General features: G+C 34.4%; 1 protein-coding gene across 4 annotated transcripts in view; it reads right to left on the minus strand.

Moving 5' to 3' along the window:
- Positions 1-19418, minus strand: part of LOC137817585 (myosin-15) — a 42938-nt gene that overhangs the window by 10287 nt on the left and 13233 nt on the right. For 3 of the 4 annotated variants that reach the window (XM_090298631.1, XM_090298633.1, XM_090298635.1), the window contains 13 exons: positions 19014-19074; positions 18739-18916; positions 15228-15433; positions 11434-11553; positions 11244-11342; positions 10589-10810; positions 4890-5029; positions 4666-4777; positions 4473-4520; positions 4301-4390; positions 3343-3513; positions 3019-3171; positions 2022-2198 (listed from right to left, as the gene is read on the minus strand). In XM_090298631.1, the coding sequence (XP_090154757.1) occupies positions 2022-2198; positions 3019-3171; positions 3343-3513; positions 4301-4390; positions 4473-4520; positions 4666-4777; positions 4890-5029; positions 10589-10810; positions 11244-11342; positions 11434-11553; positions 15228-15433; positions 18739-18916; positions 19014-19074 (1777 nt within the window). Of the gene's footprint in view, positions 1-2021; positions 2199-3018; positions 3172-3342; positions 3514-4300; positions 4391-4472; positions 4521-4665; positions 4778-4889; positions 5030-10588; positions 10811-11243; positions 11343-11433; positions 11554-15227; positions 15434-17751; positions 17884-18738; positions 18917-19013; positions 19075-19418 lie in introns of those variants that run through there. The other variant, XM_090298642.1, reaches the window with a different exon arrangement.

Here is a 19418-nt window from a genome sequence, read left to right on the forward strand (position 1 = left end):
ATACTTAAAAAATGTAAAAATGTTAGAAGTTTATTAGTGTCTTTTAGAACATTTTGTAAAGCTGTTATTTTGTTGTAACATGTCATACAAAACTTATATGCTCTAACTTTAGGGGGAGTGCTATAATTATAGTAACAATGAAATTGATCCTATATAATAAAATATATATATATACATATATATATATATATATATATATATTAGGAATGTTATTATTTATTATCGTATCTTTGTTGTTAGAATATCAAATTTCCTCTATTTATTATATTGATTCATTCTTCTCAATATAAATAAAGCACCAGTGCTATCTCAGGAACACACGGTTCCAGCTCTATTTCTCTTCTTCCTAGAATTTAATAGGTTCAAACAACCTCTACGAGCTTGGTCATTGTCACACCTCTTGATAAATGTGTTCAAAGGAATGATGCTGCCGAACTATCCCAGCTGGAAAAACATTTATGCAGCCACTTTCTAACTAAAGACCTTGGATGTCAAAAATATGTTTTGGCCATTAAACTTCCCAAATGTACTGTTAATTCCCAAATGAAGTATGCTCCGTGTATCTTGAAAGGGAAAGACGTAATTGATTGTAGGTCAATTAATAATATAGTTAAGGACCCTAATGAAAAAGAAATGAAGATCAAGGAGAACCTTCAAAAGATATAGAAAACTTATTGAACCTTTAGATCCAAAAAGATATAGAAAACTTATTGAAAAGCTCATTCACATCATGATACTAGACCTGATATATGCTCTACTATTGGAGTTGTTAATTAACTCATGCAAGCAACTTATCTTCATCACTAGGATGTTGTAATTCATATTCTCAGGTACCTCGAGATGAGGATCTTTGTATAAAGATAAACGAAATATCCAAATTTTTGGATACTATGATGCTTATTGGGCAGGGTCTTTCATAGATAGGGATTCTACTATGTATTGTGTATCTATTGGAGACAATATTGTTTCCTAGAAAAGCAAGAAACAAAATGTAGTCGTTTAATTTAGTGTTAAAGCTGAGTATAGCAGAATGCCTTCAATCGCATGCAAACTTTTGAGGATCAAATCCAAGAATTAAAATTTGATGAGATTTAATAAATGAACTCCTATTGTGACAATCAAATAGCACTTCAAATTGCCTAAATCCAATGTTCCAAAAAAAAACAAACAAAAAAATTGATTGTCATTTTGTTTGAGAAGTTATTGTGAAAAGAAATTAGAATTAAGTTGCAAATGATCCAGCCAAGTCTCTCAACATTAGGGGAACTTTTTAAATTCATTATTGTCTTCTAGAATGCTTTATAGAGATGTTTTTGGTTACCTGTCAATCATATTCGTTCCTAGGGTGTAGGTTTTCTTATCAAATTGTTGTGAAATGTGTGTTTAATCACACATGTAAATCCTTTTTTAGATTCATTGAAAGTGTTCTGAAATTCTTGTAGGAAACTCATTACACTCGTTGAAAAAACACAATCTCCAGAGTTATAATAAAAGTGAATAGTGTCATTGAAGCAATAGTCAAACCAAACAATTGGTTTCCAAAGTGGTTTAAAATAAAATTCAAGTCAGAGAAAAGGCTTTCCTCTGTTGTAAATTCACCTAGTTTTTTATTCCTATGTGAATCACTTGTTTCTAACCTTTCACGCCATCACAAACACAATGGAAAAACCAAACACTTAAATCAAATTGCATGGTTCATTGTACAAAAAAGACAATCATCTTTTCAACCATAAGCATAACAATAGTATCATATAACTGTTTCTTCACATTTCTCCATAAACTCCAACCTTTAGGTGCCCCCCAGTAAATCCCTAACAAAGTATCCACACCCAGCAACAAAATCACATAGAACATCTAACATATAATAAAGAAAAATGGAAAATAGATTGAAAGCAAATGGGTGAACCACTAGTTCTGCTGAAAACATTAAAGCAAGTCAAACTGACTCGGGAAACAATAAATTTAGCCACAAGTAACATCTCCAAAGGATCTGAATATAACCAAAGAGTAAGAAATATCACCTGAATACAGGATGCCAGCAGTGGAGAAAGTTCTTTTTTCAAATTGTCACGTAAAAGACCAAAAATCTTCTCTACACAAGCAGTTAGCTGTTGTTTAAAAAGTATAGCAGGATATCTTGCCTCCACATGCGATACACCATCATCAAATCCAATAAACTGCAACGGAGATTTTGGTCCCTAGAAATACCACCAAACTAAAATCAGGGGAAGATACAAGACAAGCAGGGAACATATGACGACCAGTGTAAAATGGAAAACACCAATAAGCTAGGTATATTTTAGTCTCAATTTTCTCCTATCACCCAATAAAGAAAAACACCAATGACAAAGCTTCCTTTTGTTGAGAAATGATAGGAACTAAATAAATATTTTTATTAATTACATTTTCAACTCCTTTTTTGCAACAATCACATTCTCCTAAAAAAGAAAATAAAATCTACAGGAATGAATGTTTATAATCCCTTATTTATAACATTCTCCCTCAAGTAGGTAAAAGAATATCGATCATTCTCAAGTTCCTTACAAGATCTTGGAATCTGCCATGAGGAAGTCCCTTGGTGAAGATGTTTACTAATTGAAGTCCGGTAGGGAAATGAACTGTAACCACTAGACCACTGTTAAAATTATCTTTCAAGAAGTGCTCGCCTATCAGTTTTTCAATATGTTTGGTCCTAACAAATTTTCAGTTTTTCAGTTTCTGCACTTGAAATTTGTTTTCTATGCTAACCATTCTTCTGTCTCCTTTCTTTTTTAAATCTATCTTCTGGATACGTCAGCCACACTGCACTGTTAAATCTAGCTACACTGTTTGAAGTTAAACCTCAAGTAGCAGGTTACCTATCTTCCTATACCAATTTCATCCGTTGCAGCCTACAATTCAGTCAAAACGAAATGCACAACTTAAACTAAGTGGATCATCACCCACGTAGTCACAGAAGATTACATATATAGTGCAGGTAATACACGTATAATTCAAATGTTCAACTAGACAACTCACATGCCCAGTCCGGCTGGTTAAACCAGATGATCCAGGATAACGCTGAGAAGTGGTAGTTAAAAAACCATTTGAACGTAAGTTCCTCTGTAACAGGCACAGAAGCGCAGTGGTATTGGACAGCCAATACGGCAGGATAATGTCATCCACCCTAACCTGATGCAAAATGCACTCAAATAAATTTCATAAAATAAGTACACATCCTACAAATTGAATAGAGGACTAATGAAAAAATATGCCAATAGAAATTTGACTAAACTAAATTCTAAATATGAGACAAACAAAATATAATAGAAAGCATTTATGCCTTCGATGATTAACATTTACCTTTAGAGCCTCATTTATTCCTTCGATGATTGAATCAAAAATGGTTGTGCGCTCAGATTCAAATGAATGCCAATGAAGCAGACATTTATATATAATACGAGCAGCAATAGGTTTACCGTTTTTAAATCCCAAATTTTCTTTTATACACTTTGAGAGAAATTCATAGTTATCCTGCAAAACATACAGTCTCTATCAGCATAAGGTGCACAATTATATAGTGAGAAACATGTTACAGACATTAGTTTATTATGGACGTTATCACCTTCATTTTGCACAATTTTTTATTCTGTTCCTGTATTTACATCAAAGTCAATTGACTTATTTCATTTTTCAAACATAGGTAACATGGCTCAACCTTGTAACTGAACTTCTCTGTCGAAAGGATGGCAGAAACACTGAATTTTCAAGGATGAATAGTAAATTTTCCAACCACAACCCAAATCCACAATCACCGGTAAAGTAGGATTGGAGTACGCACTTCGTAATAAAAATTTTGGAAGTGATATCCATTTTCGACATCATAATTAATTTTTGCTTCCCTTCAATTGCAACAACTAAAAAATGACCTTTACTATAGAAATGCTAATCTGATCCTACCTAAGAAATATTTTTTACCCCCTTCTTCTCATACTGCGTGCTCAGCAATTTGTTCTCACAACTCTAAAGCTAGCTCTCAATTATAGACTTCTTTCAATAAAATGGTAGTGTTAAAGCATTACAATGTTAAATTGTCATCCCAACCATGTTTGCACAACAGTTGACAGCAATTATCTGTTGCACCCCAATAAATAAAATAGGGAGAATAACACAAAAAGTGGGAGTTCTTCCTATTTTTCTATCAAGAAGGATGACTTTTACTTCTTTTCATTTCTTCTAGATTGAGCATAAACTGAAATAGCACGATGCCAAATCTAAAGGTGTAGGATTTAAGGCAGAACAGAAATTAAACAAGATCTACCTGGTGCTTCTCTGCGGTTAACTTAGATCGACGGGAGTCTGTCAAGCCTAATGTAAAAGGGGCAATAAGTTTTGTGGGTGTGGGTGACTCCTGAATCAAAGCAAATTAAAATAATTATAACTCTGTTTAGTGATTATTTCTTAAAGAGGGAGATGAGAAAGTAGGAGCTTACATATGTGGTCTTTCGTTCAGTGCGGGAAGTAATTGCACTTGAGTATTTCTGATGCAGAAATAAAAAATAAGTTAACTAATAATGCTAATATAACACAATTCTATGACAAAGTTAATAAAGATGATATTTACCTGAAAAAATGAAACATAATGATAAGAAATGAATATCAAAGTAACAAACAAAACAAACTTACATCTGATATTGACTTGGCAAAACCTGGACGGTTACTCTTAAGAGGGGTACTTAAGGCTTTCTGACGAAGAACACGATTTTCATCCTCCAAACTCATTAACTTTTCCTCAAGCCTACATTAAATACAGTTATATGAACTACGATTACAAGAGTATGTGTAACATCATTCAGTAACTAAATCCTCTTGCACAATGAGAAAACCAGTAAAAGAAAAAGAAAATGCACTTTTTTTCATTTTGCTCGAGTTGAGAACACTTCTCTTCTAACTCTCTCAGCTTCTCCATGTTTGCATCCCGACCTTTTTGAGCATTCACAAGCTCAAGCTCTAAGGTCATGTACTTCCTTTCAAATGCATCCAATGAAACCTACAAATCCAAGAAAGAGAAATGAATCATATGATATTACTAAATTTACAAGAGAAAGTAAGCAAACGCAGAAATTCATGAAAGAAGCTATTTTTCATTATTAAATGTTGATTTTGTTCCTTATTAGTAATTTCTTTCGTATAAATAAGAATATAATATGTGTGTACACAGCACACAATTACAAGCAATCCTTTCAGTGGAAAGAAATAGATGAAATATATTTCTAAGATATCTTACAAATGTGATTACAGTCTCTATTTATAGACTGTTTTACAACCTAATTAAAGAAAGAAATAATAGGCAATGAAAGCCAGAAATAATGAGTGTTTAAAGCTGTACAAATCAAATAAAATCAAATCACTAACAAATCTGTCCTAATAAATATAAAATGGAATCTGCACTTAATTATAACATAATTCTTCTGATTATGCAACACTCCCCCTCAAGTTGGTGAATGTATATCTATCATCCCCAACTTGCAAGTAAGATCTTCGAATTGTTTTGTGGAAAGTCCCTTAGTAAACATATCTGCCAATTGGAGTCTTGAAGGGATGTACTCAGTGGCTATAAGACCATCATCCAACTTCTCTTTAATAAAGTGTCGGTCTATCTCTACGTGCTTTGTTCGATCATGTTGAACCGGATTGTGTGCAATACTGATAGCGGACTTATTATCACATGCCAAACCCATAGGAGCTTCATATTTTATTTTTAGGTCATCAAGTATGATCTTCATCCATAAGAGTTCACACACCCCTTGAGCCATGGCTCTAAATTCTGCCTCTGCACTTGATCTTGCAACTACATTTTGCTTCTTGCTCCTCCATGTCACCAGATTTCCACCCAAGAACATGCAGTAGCCTGTGGTGGATCTCCTATCAACAATCGATCCTGCATAGTCAGCATCAGTATATACTTTCAAGGATAAGTTTTCCCCCTTTTTGAATAGCAATCCTTTTCCTGGAGAGGCTTTTAAGTACTGAATAATTTTATCTACTGCCTGCAAGTGTCTTTCTCTTGGATCATGCATAAATTGACTAACCACACTAACTGCATAGGCTATATCTGGCCTAGTGTGTGAAAGATAAATGAGTTTTCCCACAAGTCTTTGATATTATGTCTTCTCCACTTTTGGGTTTTCCTCATCATTCCCAATCCTATGATTTTGCTCTATTGGCACTCCAGTGGGCTTACAACCCAACTTACCAATCTCTTTGAGAAGATCAAGGATGTATTTCCTTTAAGAAATAAAGATGCCCTGTCTCGAGTAAGCAACCTCTATCCCAAGGAAGTACTTCAGCTTCCCAAGATCCTTCATTTCAAATTGAGCAGCTAGTCTCTCCCTCAAATTTTGTTTTTCAATCTCATCATCACCTGTAATAATCATATCATCTACATAGACCAAAAGTAGAGTGAGTTTACCATTCTGAGAATGTTTTATAAACAGAGTATGGTCACCTTGGCTTTGTCGGTACCCCAAAGATACCATAGCTTGAGTAAACCTTCCAAACCAAGCACGAGGTGATTGTTTAAGACCATATAGGGCCTTCTTAAGTCTGCACGCCTTATTCCCTTCATTAACACTACCATAACCAGGTGGAATCTCCATGTATACTTCTTCCTCCAAGCTTCCATGCAAGAAGGCATTTTTAACATCAAATTGATGCATTGCCCAACCAAAGTGTGCTGCCAGGGAGAGAATAATCCTGACGGTATTCATTTTTGCCACTGGAGCAAAAGTCTCCTCATAATCGATCCCATAGGTTTGAGTGTACCCTTTTGCAACCAACCTTGCTTTATACCGATCCAGTGTGCCATCAGACTTATACTTAACTATGTATATCCACCTACAACCCACTGCTTTCTTATCTTTTGGTCTCTCTACAATCTCCCAAGTCTCATTCCTTTCTAACGCGCTCATTTCTTCATTCATGGCTCGAATCCAGTTCTCATCTTTTAAGGCTTCTTGTACCGATGAAGGGATTTTGATAGAATCAATAGCTGAAAGAAAACTTTGGTGCTGCATAGAAAGTTTTTCTGTAGACACAAATTGGGATATAGGATATTTGGCACAACATCTTTTTTCTTTTCTCAAGGCAATAGATAAATCATTTAGGTTAGGTTCAAAAGCAGTATTTAAGGTGTCCTCAAGAGTCTCACTGGTATGAGTTCTTACCTCCGGTTCAGACAATTGAAGTTGCTGTTCGACCAGGACGGGTTCTTGTTGCCTTCGCTGATATTGTTTTCCAAAATATTTGTCTTCATTATTCTTCTCTGGTAATGATGTTGGTGCAGGGTCTTTGTCATCCTCCCTAAGAACGAAATCCTGCAACAAAGGAAAAGGTGGCAACTCAAGGTCCTCAGCTTCTTGAATACTCTCCCCCTGAAGCTGAGAACTAGGAAAGAAAGACTCTGTTTCATGGAAGGTGACATCTTTGGAAATATACACTTTACGACTTTGAGGATGATAACATTTGTACCCCTTTTTGTTGGGGGCATAACCGATGAAGACACATTTGATGGCACGAGGATCTAACTTACCCCGATAAGGACTATGAACATGGACAAAAGCAGGACAACCAAAGACACGATTCTGAAGACTATTCAACATGGGAATAGAAGGATAGAATGTGGTCATAACCTGAATAGGAGTAACACCCTCTAAAACCCGAGAGGGTAATCTATTAATCAAATAAGTGGCAGTCAGGACTGCTTCCCCCCAGTAAGATCTAGGAACAGATGTTTGGAAAAGTAAAGCTCGAGTAACCTCAAGGAGATGACGATTTTTCCTTTCAGCAACCCCATTTTGTTGAGGAGTGTCCACACAGGTTAATTCATGAACAACTCCATTTTCCTCAAGGAACTTGGAAAGGTTTTGGTTCACATATTCTCTTCCATTATCAGAACGCAATCTCTTAATTGGACTTTCAAATTGTGTTTGAATCATTCTGTAAAACTTTACAAACAAGTGAAAAACTTCAGACTTATCTTTCATGAGGAATATCCAAGTAACCCGAGTACAATCATCAATAAATGAAACAAACCATTTTGCACCCGAGATATTAGGAATAGGTGAAGGTCCCCATACATCTGAATGAATAAGATCAAAAGGTTTAGAACTTTTATTACCATTGGGAGGAAAAGTTGTCCGATGGTGTTTAGCAAACTGACAAACATCACAATGAAATGACTCAGCAGACACTTTTGTAAATAAAACAGGAAATAAGGACTTTAGGGTACTAAATGGAGGATGACCAAGACGTCTGTGTTGAAGCCATATCTGAGAGGATGACCAAGATTCACGACCTTGCTGAAAATTAGAAGTGTGTGCCTGTAGTCAAGCACCCTTTTTACTTTCTTCATGTTGTAAATAATATAACCCGCCCTGCTCTTTAGCAATTCCAATAGTCTTCCCCGTGGCAAGATCCTGAAAAACACAATGGGAAGGGAAAAATACCACTACACAATTTAAATCTTGGGTAATCTTTTGAATAGACAAGAGGTTATTGGATAGTTTGGGAACATGAAGCACATTTTTTAAAGGAAATGAAGGTTGAAGGTGAATGTTACCACAACCATTAATGGGGGTAGTGGAACCATTAGCAACAGTAATATATGGCTTACCGGATAAAGTAGTGTAGGATGAAAAAAAAGAGGAATGAGGTGTCATATGATCAGTAGCACCAGAGTCTATAATCCAGATATTTTCAGTACTAGAAGCATTAAAGGATAAAAAACTAGAACTCTTACCACTCATAGTAAAGGAACAATAGCTAGATGGCTTACTAAGGGAGTCCATGAGAGTTCAAAACCAACTTTTTTCAGATTGGCAAAATTTGATCCTGTTCACGCACAAAAAAAAAAAAAAAAAATCCGCCAGAAAAATTTTCCGGTGGCGGTTTCCGGCGAGCAGTGGCAGTTTCGGCGAGCGACGGCAGTGGTGGTCGGTGGTGGTGGTCGGCGGTGGTCAACGGTCAATGGTGCAAGGTGGTGGTGGTGGTCAATGGAGAAAGGATAAGGAAAATAAAAAGTTGCAGCAATGAAGGCTGTCCAACAAAAAAAATAATTGCAACAATGAATGCTGTCCAAAAAAAAATAATTGCAGCAATGAAGGCTGTCAAGAAAAATGATTACAGCAATGAAGGCTGTCAAGGAAAATGATTACAGCAATGAAGGCTAAAAAAAAAAATTGCGGAAGCAGAGTCTCCTAGATCAGGAGCTCTGGTACCAAGTGGAAAGAAATAGATGAAATATATTTCTAAGATATCTTACAAATGTGATTACAGTCTCTATTTATAGACTGTTTTACAACCTAATTAAAGAAAGAAATAATAGGCAATGAAAGCCAGAAATAATGAGTGTTTAAAGCTGTACAAATCAAATCACTAACAAATCTGTCCTAATAAATATAAAATAGAATCTGCACTTAATTATAACATAATTCTCCTGATTATGCAACACTTTCAATATAGATAAAAGTTAAATTTCACAACAAGGATCAAGGGTGGGTCTTTGCATTGTCCATGCTTCAAGTCCAGGGGTTATTGCAATTAACGGGCATGTTAGATGTAAAACAACAAATAACTATTTACCAAACACCTTAAGATTTAGGGATAATTTGTTCGTAATGATCACCTTAACCATGGAAATGTTACCATAAAAAATAACAGACAAAAGGTAAGATTCTATTTTTTCATAATATTAGAAGAAAATCCCAAGAACCAAAAACAACCTCATTAATATTAACATAAAATCATATGCACCAATTCTCTCGTTTCTCTTAACATTAACATAAAAATGAATAGGATTTCAAATTACCTATATCATTCTGTTTTACACTGTTCTATCATAGATTAATCCGTCGGTCCAAAAACCAGTATTCTATGCTTCTACCATTTTCTTTGATATTATTATATTAATGATGATTAAACATCTTGCAAACTTGTCCTTGTTTAAATCTTCTTTTGAAATTTAAATCCAGCTTTTCTAATACAATCCGTCAATAACCTTACTAATCACAGTCACAGTTCTTAGTACAAACTTCCTTAATGTTGCATAATCAGGAGAATTATGCTGTAATTAAGTGCAGATTCCATTCTATATTTATTAGGACAGATTTGTTAGTGATTTTATTTTATTTGATTTGTACAGCTTTAAACACCCATTATTTCTGGATTTCATTACCTATTATTTCTTTACTTAATTAGGTTGTAAAACAGTCTATAAACAGAGACTGTAATCACATTTATCAAATACATCAGAAATATATTTCATCTATTTCTTTCAACTCTTAATTTATCATATGATCTATTTCATAAACCATGACAATGGTCTGTAAATTATAACATGCCTCACTAAATAATAAAAAAAAGGACAATTTTATACAATATACAATCAAGAATGTGAAACAACAGTTGGATGTACTCTAATTCAAACTTGAATTTATCCTACAAAGAGAAGTTCCAAAATCATGCCGAGTGGTGAGAATAACCAATATTTATTATCCATCACAATCAAACACAATTAATGAAACATATTCATTCAGCATAAATGAAGCACCTTTAATAAAGCATTTTCCTTTCGCAATTCATCCACTGCTACTAGCTCTCGTTTCAAAGCAGACTTTTCCTTTACTGACAATTCTAATTGATTTTGAAGAACAGCATTCTTGTTGCACTCATTAATTTTTGCCAATTTAGCAGCATCTAATTCAAGATTCAAAGCTTCCAACATCTTTTGAAGTTTGGATATCTCTATTTTTTTAGCCTCTTCATTAGAAACCTGCACAATGAAGCACAATCTTGATAAGTACAATAAATTTTGTTTAGAAAGCCTCTGCCAGATAAAAATGACTGAACACAGGTAGGACATTCAGTGCAAATTTCAGATATGAGCGAAAAATGAAATAAAAAGAAAATATAACCAGCAAAGAAACAAGCAAAAAAGAAAACTAATGGTTCATTCATGAAGCAAAAAACACTACCTAAATTTTCAGCTAGCCATCTAAAACATTTGTTCCCTATAATAAGCAAATAAATAAATACACACACATATATATACATATAAAATGTTGCCATCAACAACACATAAGTCTATAAGGGAATGTGAATCAGAAAAAAAAACCATCATATCTCAAAAAGACATATATAACAAAATCATTCAGTTAATAATATACAACAATTTCATAAAATCATCTATTTTCTGGAAGTAATACCCTTATTTTCTTTTCAAGATGCAAACGCCATGTGAGATCTTCCAACTGCTTCTCCAGTTTACTCTTGGCTAAACGGAGAGCACCAGCTTCATTTGCCTCCTGATATCGACATTTAAAAACAAAAATAAGAAAAATATTTGCTACTTTGGATGGGATCTTCCATGTCCCCTCTAAACGAAAATAATCTTACTTGTTTAAGTCTTCGTAACTCTTTTTTTGCTTGTTTGCACCGCCAAAGGCATTGTATTGCCACAATTGAAGTTTGATGCCGTAGGAAAGATGACCTAGCCTTGGACATCCTCCAAAAGGCCTACAATGTCATGTATGATCAATAAAGCAATATATCAAAATTATGTCATCTGAACATAACCAGACACAAAAAGCAAGTGTGAAAGTGAATGCAGCAACAATTGAAACCAAAGCAAATAATTCATTGTGTCATTCCGATGGAGTTCGAAATTGTATGTTCTCCTCTGGAGAATTCTCCATTAAATAGTGATGATACGATATTTTGCAAAAATGGTATCATGCAGCTTTGCTATCTGTCAAACAAACTGAACAAGAGAGAATTTTGTAACCATCTTAATTGAATGCATTTCATTAACTTGTGAAATAAGATAGGTAGAAGAGTATTTATAGCTAAGCTCCAATGGAGGAGATAGGTGTTAGCAATAACAAAAAGCTTGATTTAATTGATACAAGAGATAGTTGTAAGCAGTAGCTAACAGCTCAAGGAAAAGATTTTTGAAAAGAAAAACTCTTCATATAGAGTTTGGATATGAGAAAAGAAAAATGAGCTGAAGAAAGGGGTTTAGATCAACACATCTGCCCACTGATCCAGACCTAAAATATGATAGAAAAAAAAGTTGTGTGCCAGAACCTTTTACCGCACAAAGAAAACAGCTATGGAACACCAGATTATTGGCAATAGAAAGAAGAAAAAAACACTTTGATTGTCACATAAAAGAACATGAGTAGTGAATGGAACTTTCAATTCAGTGAGCAAAGCAGAAGTCCATGTTAGTTCAATAGAAGTTTGAGCCAAACTTTTATACTCAGCCTCAATGCTGCAGCGAGTAGTAACTTTCTGCTACCAGTATATTAAATCAGACCAAGATAGAACTTGCTCTTGAAGTAAAGTGTTTGCAATCAACTCTAGATTGACCAATCGGCATCGCAAAAGGCTTTAAGTGACAAAGATTGTGTAAGAGACTCATGCTAAAGATGTAGTCCATGAATCAAAGTACCTTTAAGGTACTGTGGGATTTGTTTAACATAATCCAATGAGATTTCGGTGGTTTTGCCATAAATTGACCAACATCTTCGGCAGCAAAGTTGATTTCTGGTCATGTGAGAGTGGTGTACTGTATAGCACCTACCACTGAATGATATAGAGTACGGTCTGAAAACACATTATCCACAAACTTAAATAATTTGAAATTAAAAATCATAAGAGAAGAAATGGAATGAGCTTCGATTACACGTGTTTTATGAAGCAAGTCCAGAATGTACTTACTTTGAGTCATGACAATAGAAAGGTGAGGTAAAATATTTGGTGTCAAGCCGAAGAAAGTAATCAAGATGACCAAGTTGTTTGAGAGAAAAGGCAGTATGGAGTTTAGTTGCAAACTGCTGCACCATAGCAATAGAGTTTCCAATCGTTATGATATCATCAACATATACTAGAAGATAGACAACATGAGATTGATGTATGAAGACAAAGATTGGAATAAATGGGTTTTTGACCAAAAACATAAGAAAGGAGAATTACTGTGTAATGAACTAGAAATGGTTAAGGAGATGGACAGCAATAGAGAGAGTCTCACATCAAAACCTAGAAGGCACAAAAGATTTGAAAATAAGAGTGAACAACATCAAGTAGACAACAATTTTTTCTTTCGACTACCTCATTTTGTTATGCTGTGGAAGGACATGACCTTTGAAACAAAATACCATGTCTGCAATAATTCCTTAAACAAATGAGATGTATATTCCCCATCATCAGAACACAAAACTTTTATTTTGGAAGAGAATTGGGTTGAACATATGCATGAAAAAATTTGAAGTTTTGGAAGAGAGAATGCCTCAACTTTTGAGCACAAAAATTAAATAAAAGTGTTAAAGTATTTGTAATGAGCATGATATGAAACATATCAAAAGGCTGGTTTACATTTAATAGGTGAATTGGAAAGGGAAGAAATTTACTTTTCTAAAGTTGACATGACTTGGAATCAAATTTAACAACATCAAGAGACAAGGAAATTTCATTATCAAGAACACATTACTTCATCAAGTCATAAGAGTTTGGGTGGCCAAGACACTTGCCAAAAGGCAGAAAAGAACATTGAGGCCAGGAGAAATAAAGATTACAAAATATCTCATCACATTTTTAATGGTATCAACATTGTTGGTCATGTGATTGGATGCGACAGAGTCTAAATTCCAAGGTGTACAAGGAGAAAAGGCTGAAATTATCATTTGTTAGACTGTTTATGGGTCAAGCTTTGCACATGGGTAGAAGCATTCCAATTCTCGGAAGGACCAATTACGACTATGAAGGCTATTGCATTTTTCCTTGGTGCTATTATGAGATTCTTAGTAAGTGGATTTATATCTATTAAGAAGTGGATTTATGTCTAACCCAACCTTACAAAATAGCTTGTAAAGTGATGATTGCACCCCTCTTATATATTATAATTTGGCCTAATTCATGGTCGATGTGGGATCTCTAATAGAGACATTCTTTAATGATGAATGTGACCATCTTTTTTTTAAGTAACTGCAGAACCTTTTTGGGCAATGTGAAGTAAAATTCTCAAGTTCTTCGCAACAGAAACATTGGACAGCACTCAGTTCTCGTCGTTTAGTTTTTCCTTGTGCAGCTTATGCAACTGGAATAGAAACATATTACTAGTGGTCAATGGATGGTAGAGTTAGGAGGCGCTGTTCTTCATGAAAAAAGCTGATTGAGGCATGCATCCAAGGATGGGAAAGAGGAACTCTATTCATGAGATTGGACTAAAAACCCTCAAAATTAGTTTTCATGAACGTGTTGCACCACAGTTTGGCCTTCATATGATAAATCTTTATACAAAATATCAGCTTAATCAGCCCAAAAATTCATGAAATGAGAATAGAATTCAGAAATTCAGAGACTATCCTCTTGAAATATAGTAATTTCATGTTCCAGTTGAAACCTTCTTCAGTATTTTTTGGCTATATATCTTCTTCAACTTTTTGGCCCACATCTTAGTAGCAGAGTTGAATGGTCGGAGATTGAGAACAAGGTCAATGTCTTAACTTGGTGTTCATAATGCAACCTAATTTGATACCGTACTGGACTTAAAAAAGATGCAGATCAAAACTGTTTGCTCTCCTTTACAGAATTCTCCACTAAACAGTCATGATACAATATTTTACAATAAATGCTTACCTACACCTTTCCTATCTAATTATGGAGATAATTACATAATTATAACGGTACAATCGTACAAGATCTGTGACCAACAAATCTGCACCAATAATATCAAATGTTCTGCAATTTTCTAAAATTTACACCAATTAATAACAAAATTTTGCAAATCAATTCCTTTTCATAAACATCCGTAGAGAACTTGAGTATTATGGGATGCCTACTTAACATCCCATAACAATCAAGTCCCTATCAGTCAAAAGCGTTATATTTGTTTGTAATTGTAATATTTTTCAAAAGTCACCCTTAAATAATTAATGGATGGGGAGAAAAATAATAGCAGAAGTAGTTAAGGGTATTTATCAAAATAATTAATGCAAGAGAAATAGAGAAGAGACTTATAAAAGGGGGCAAGGAATTTTCAAAACAATGTCTTATATTTAGGGACAGAGGCAGTATTCGTAAACTAGGATGATAAATACCCAATGAATTCTATTTTATAAAGGTGATGAAGACAAAGGCCATGATTTTGACCATCTAAAAGTTCTACCATAACATCTCGAAAAAATTACCTGAACAAAAGTAGCAGCTCTATGTTCTTTTACATGTAAGAATCTTTGGCGAGTCACAAAACCACGAACATGAGATTGTATGGTAATAGCAGAAAAATTCAGTTTTAAGTGAGCATGCCTTGTAAGCCACATACGAATATATTTCTGAATGGAGATAGCTGCTGCTGTCTCCCTTTTAGCTGCATATATCTTCCGGGCAATGTGACCTGCAATATAAGTACAAAAAACTGATGACAGTCAAGCTAATGTCATATCAAACCAGTGTGATCCCCATATTTAATGCATTTTCAATAGTTAAATTTAGGGGAAGACAGAGAAATCAAGAAATGGGAGAGAGATAGAGTCTGGTAAAAGAGAGAAAAATAGAGCCACTTTGAACATAAATTACTGTTAGTAAACAACAAATGCATGATTATATCGGCTTATTAAATTCATTATACATGATTAGAGGATATTATCTTAGAAAAACTGAACTAAAGAATTAACTGAGATTTTATTAATTTCACAATACTCAATAATAGGAGTACAACGATGTTTCATAGGAACCGCACACCAGTTAGCACCATTTAACTAATATAAGCTACCATCTGCAAAAGACTGAAAGCCATAAAAGACTGGCAACATCTACCCACTGATGAAGAGCAGGAATAAGATAGATGTAGAGTTGCTTGGCCACAACCTTTTCTCGCACAAAAAAGACACCAATCGTCACTTTTTTACAACAAATCATTGTAATTTGTGCAATTTGATTGCAATTTCAACATGTTGTCTCCAGTGAAGATAATTCAATTCATCAAGTTTTTCAGCTATTGACATTGGAAACAACTAGAAAGTGGAAGACATAGGAACAAAGACATGACAAGAGCAACTGAAGAAACCAAATCAACAAACAACAATTTGCAAACACAAACTAGAAAGAATAATTGACAAAAACATGAAGAGCGAAGATGACAGCAGGATCCCGAAGCAAGTGATCAAAGACAAGTGCAAGAGGTGAAAAATGCTATGGATACCATCTTAGAGAAACTGAACTAAAAAATTAACTGAGTTTTTTTTAATTTCAAAATACTCAATAATAGGAGTACAACAATGTATTTATAGGCACCAGACAACCCTTAGTACAATTTAACTATTATGTGCTATCAATTCATACTTCTTAACTAATTCAAGCTACCAGCGGTAAGTACAAACTAACTAATTTCAACTAAATGACATTCATGCCATGCTTATAAACTAAATTTATAAGATCCAAAATATTACGATTTGATTCTCAAGATAAATTAAGCCTTCTCTAGGGTCACTTAAAATACTTGAGAATCTAAATAGTTGCATCACACAAGTTCTAACAACGTGAATTTAGGAATTGACTTACCACACTAAATGAAAAAGCAATATTCATGTTGAAGATCCCACACTAACTAGGAACAAGGTCAGATTATAATATATAAGTAGGGTGTAATCCTCACCATACAAACCAATTTTGTGAGGTTGAGTTAGGCACAAACTCACTTACTAAAATGGTACTAGAGCTTCTGATCTTTGGCAGTCTTTGATGTGTCTATCAACCCTAAAGCACGGTCTTTGTTGTTGTTTCCCCTTGAACATAGTGCAGCCTTCATTGTTGCACCACTTTGATTATTATGACAACCTTTTTGCATAATCCACCTATATGCATGAGATCGTGAATTTTGGAATGGAAATTGGGAATAGATTTCAAACTGCTGGAGAATTTTGGAATGTCAATTCCACATGTACATGCTCTCTACCATATTATGGTAAGTTTCCATTTTCTTTTGGTTTTAATGCTTCATATACACCTTTTTCTCACTATTAGTACTCTAGAGAAGAAAAGTTTCCACTGTGAGATGTGTGAGTTTGCTACAAGTGAGTAAATGTTCTCATTAGCATTATTACGATGAAAAGGGACAAGACTCCTACCTATTGCTAATGGGAAAATTTGCACGCTTGTGTTTAGCAAACTCGCTCCTCACAGTGGAGACTTTCCATCCTTAAACTCCTAAACAAGGAAGGGAAAATCAATTTTACAACTTCAAAATGGATGTCCCAGCCGACAATGGTATAGTTGAGTTTTCTCTTTATTGGTCACGGTAGATTTAGATATGAGGGAGGGAGTGGCTACTGATAGGTTGATAATGTCCATTCTCTAGCATGTCCAATTGTCCTTCCCGGGTTCTTAACTTGTAAAATACAAGAGTTTCTATGAAAAAACAAAATTACATAAAGATCTTTTGAGTTTTTGTACATAAATCATATTAGTGGACAATTTAAGGACATAAAAAAAATTTAAGATTATGGAAGGACTTATTTGGACCTCTCCTTGTCTTGTTGTTGTTGTAAAATTTCCATTTGCTGTGGAAATTTTCTTGTTGCTAGGACATGAAGAATATGTGGAGAAGTATTTGGGTGATGGGGTCATATGGTCAGTGGCTCCAGAGTCTAGTATCCAATAATGAGATAAAGGTGGACCTAAAGCATTAAGACCGGAAAAAAAGTGGAAACTTACTAGAATATGTTATAGAGCACAAATGTGTGGGTTGGACATTTTGCAATTCTCCAGCAGTCTGAAATTTGTCCTCAGTTTCCATTCCAAAATTCATGATCTCATTCATATAGGTGGATTATGCAGCAATAACGGCTGCAATAGAGATTAGAGTGGCACAACAATGAAGATTGTGTTTTAGGGTTGATAGAAACAGTCAGAGACTCCAAAAGGTCAGGAGCTATGATACCATCTCAAAATTAGAAAGAATAATATACTTATTTATTACAATAATGTGGTCATTGGACCAATAAATACATGACCATGTTGATTATTTTAGGAAATATAGAGAACTTATTTTAAGGAAAAAGATTCCAGTAATTATGGAAATGATTTTAAATACATAATTCTAGAACTAATGGCATGATACTATTGTAATAAAGAATAAAATTATAGCAAGGATAAAATTAAAATCTTCATAAAATACATAATGAGGAACGCAGTTTTGACATACTAGTTCCTAAGAAAACAAAATGCATATAACTTGCATTCCATGTTATTCTAACAACAACTTTGAATGAGTTGACTTAAAAAAGAAGCCAACCAATGAAAGCACAAATGTTTGGAAACAACAAATAAGTTAAGGATTGACTTCTTACTGATTTAGTGAATATGGAAATTAGACAATTCAATTCAACCCATCCTATATTAATCCAAGCCAAATTCAGAACTACTTTATAACCATATGAAATTTCACTCAACTACAATGCCATTCGAGAGATGACCGTGTGATAGTAAACATGTGGCCTGGTGCACTAGCATAGCATCTAAACTAGGAGGATTTAGGAGGGCAGATGTATGCAACCTTACCCCTACACAACTGAATAGACTTTTCCATGATTTGAACCCATGTCAAACAAGTCACACAGCAGAAATCAAGTGCAAAAGTAAAGGCAACATGTTAACAAGAGTAGTATACAGTAATAACTGCATAAGGAAAAATGAACTAACCCCTGCAGCATGCCTGAAGAGAAAACGCAGCAGATCTTAAAATTGTGAAATACTGACGTGTAATAAATGTCCTCAATCGGCGCTGAATACACTTTGCAGCATTGTCTAAAACTTCAGCACGTCTTGAGTCCAAAATACCAATTTGGCCAGCCCTGAGAAATACTTTGGTCCTACCTAACTGAACAACAGCAAAATAAAAACCTTATGAACACACTTTTACATCCTTGCTTTGTTGGGGAGCAATATCTGCAAACACATTTCTAGGGAAAGCATACCTGAAAATTCTCAAGCTTAAGCTTTTGCAAAATTTTCTCAGTTGCAGCTTTATCATCATAACTATTAACACAAGAATACAGTTTTTATTAAATATGAAGCCCAAATTGTTGCACATGCATTCAAATGAATGTCAATTAGAAAATAATAATTGATGCCAGGAAAGGATAAAACCTTTCATTGACCACAACTTTTCCACAATTCCTTACCAAATGTGACAATATAATCTCCAAATAAACAGCAGATGTAAATCAAAGTTTTACCATTTCTTTCTCCTTCTTCCAAGTTTCAGTTCAAATTTACAATTGCCAACAATATTATACATATCCTAAGCTATATTTTGAAATCAGAACAGATTGGCAGATTCTTTGAGATAACCCAGTAGTTCGGTAGAATTGCTTTAAAAA

Source organism: Phaseolus vulgaris, chromosome 1 (assembly GCF_051622355.1).
Source record: "Phaseolus vulgaris cultivar YP4 chromosome 1, ASM5162235v1, whole genome shotgun sequence".
Taxonomy (NCBI): Eukaryota; Viridiplantae; Streptophyta; class Magnoliopsida; order Fabales; family Fabaceae; genus Phaseolus; species Phaseolus vulgaris.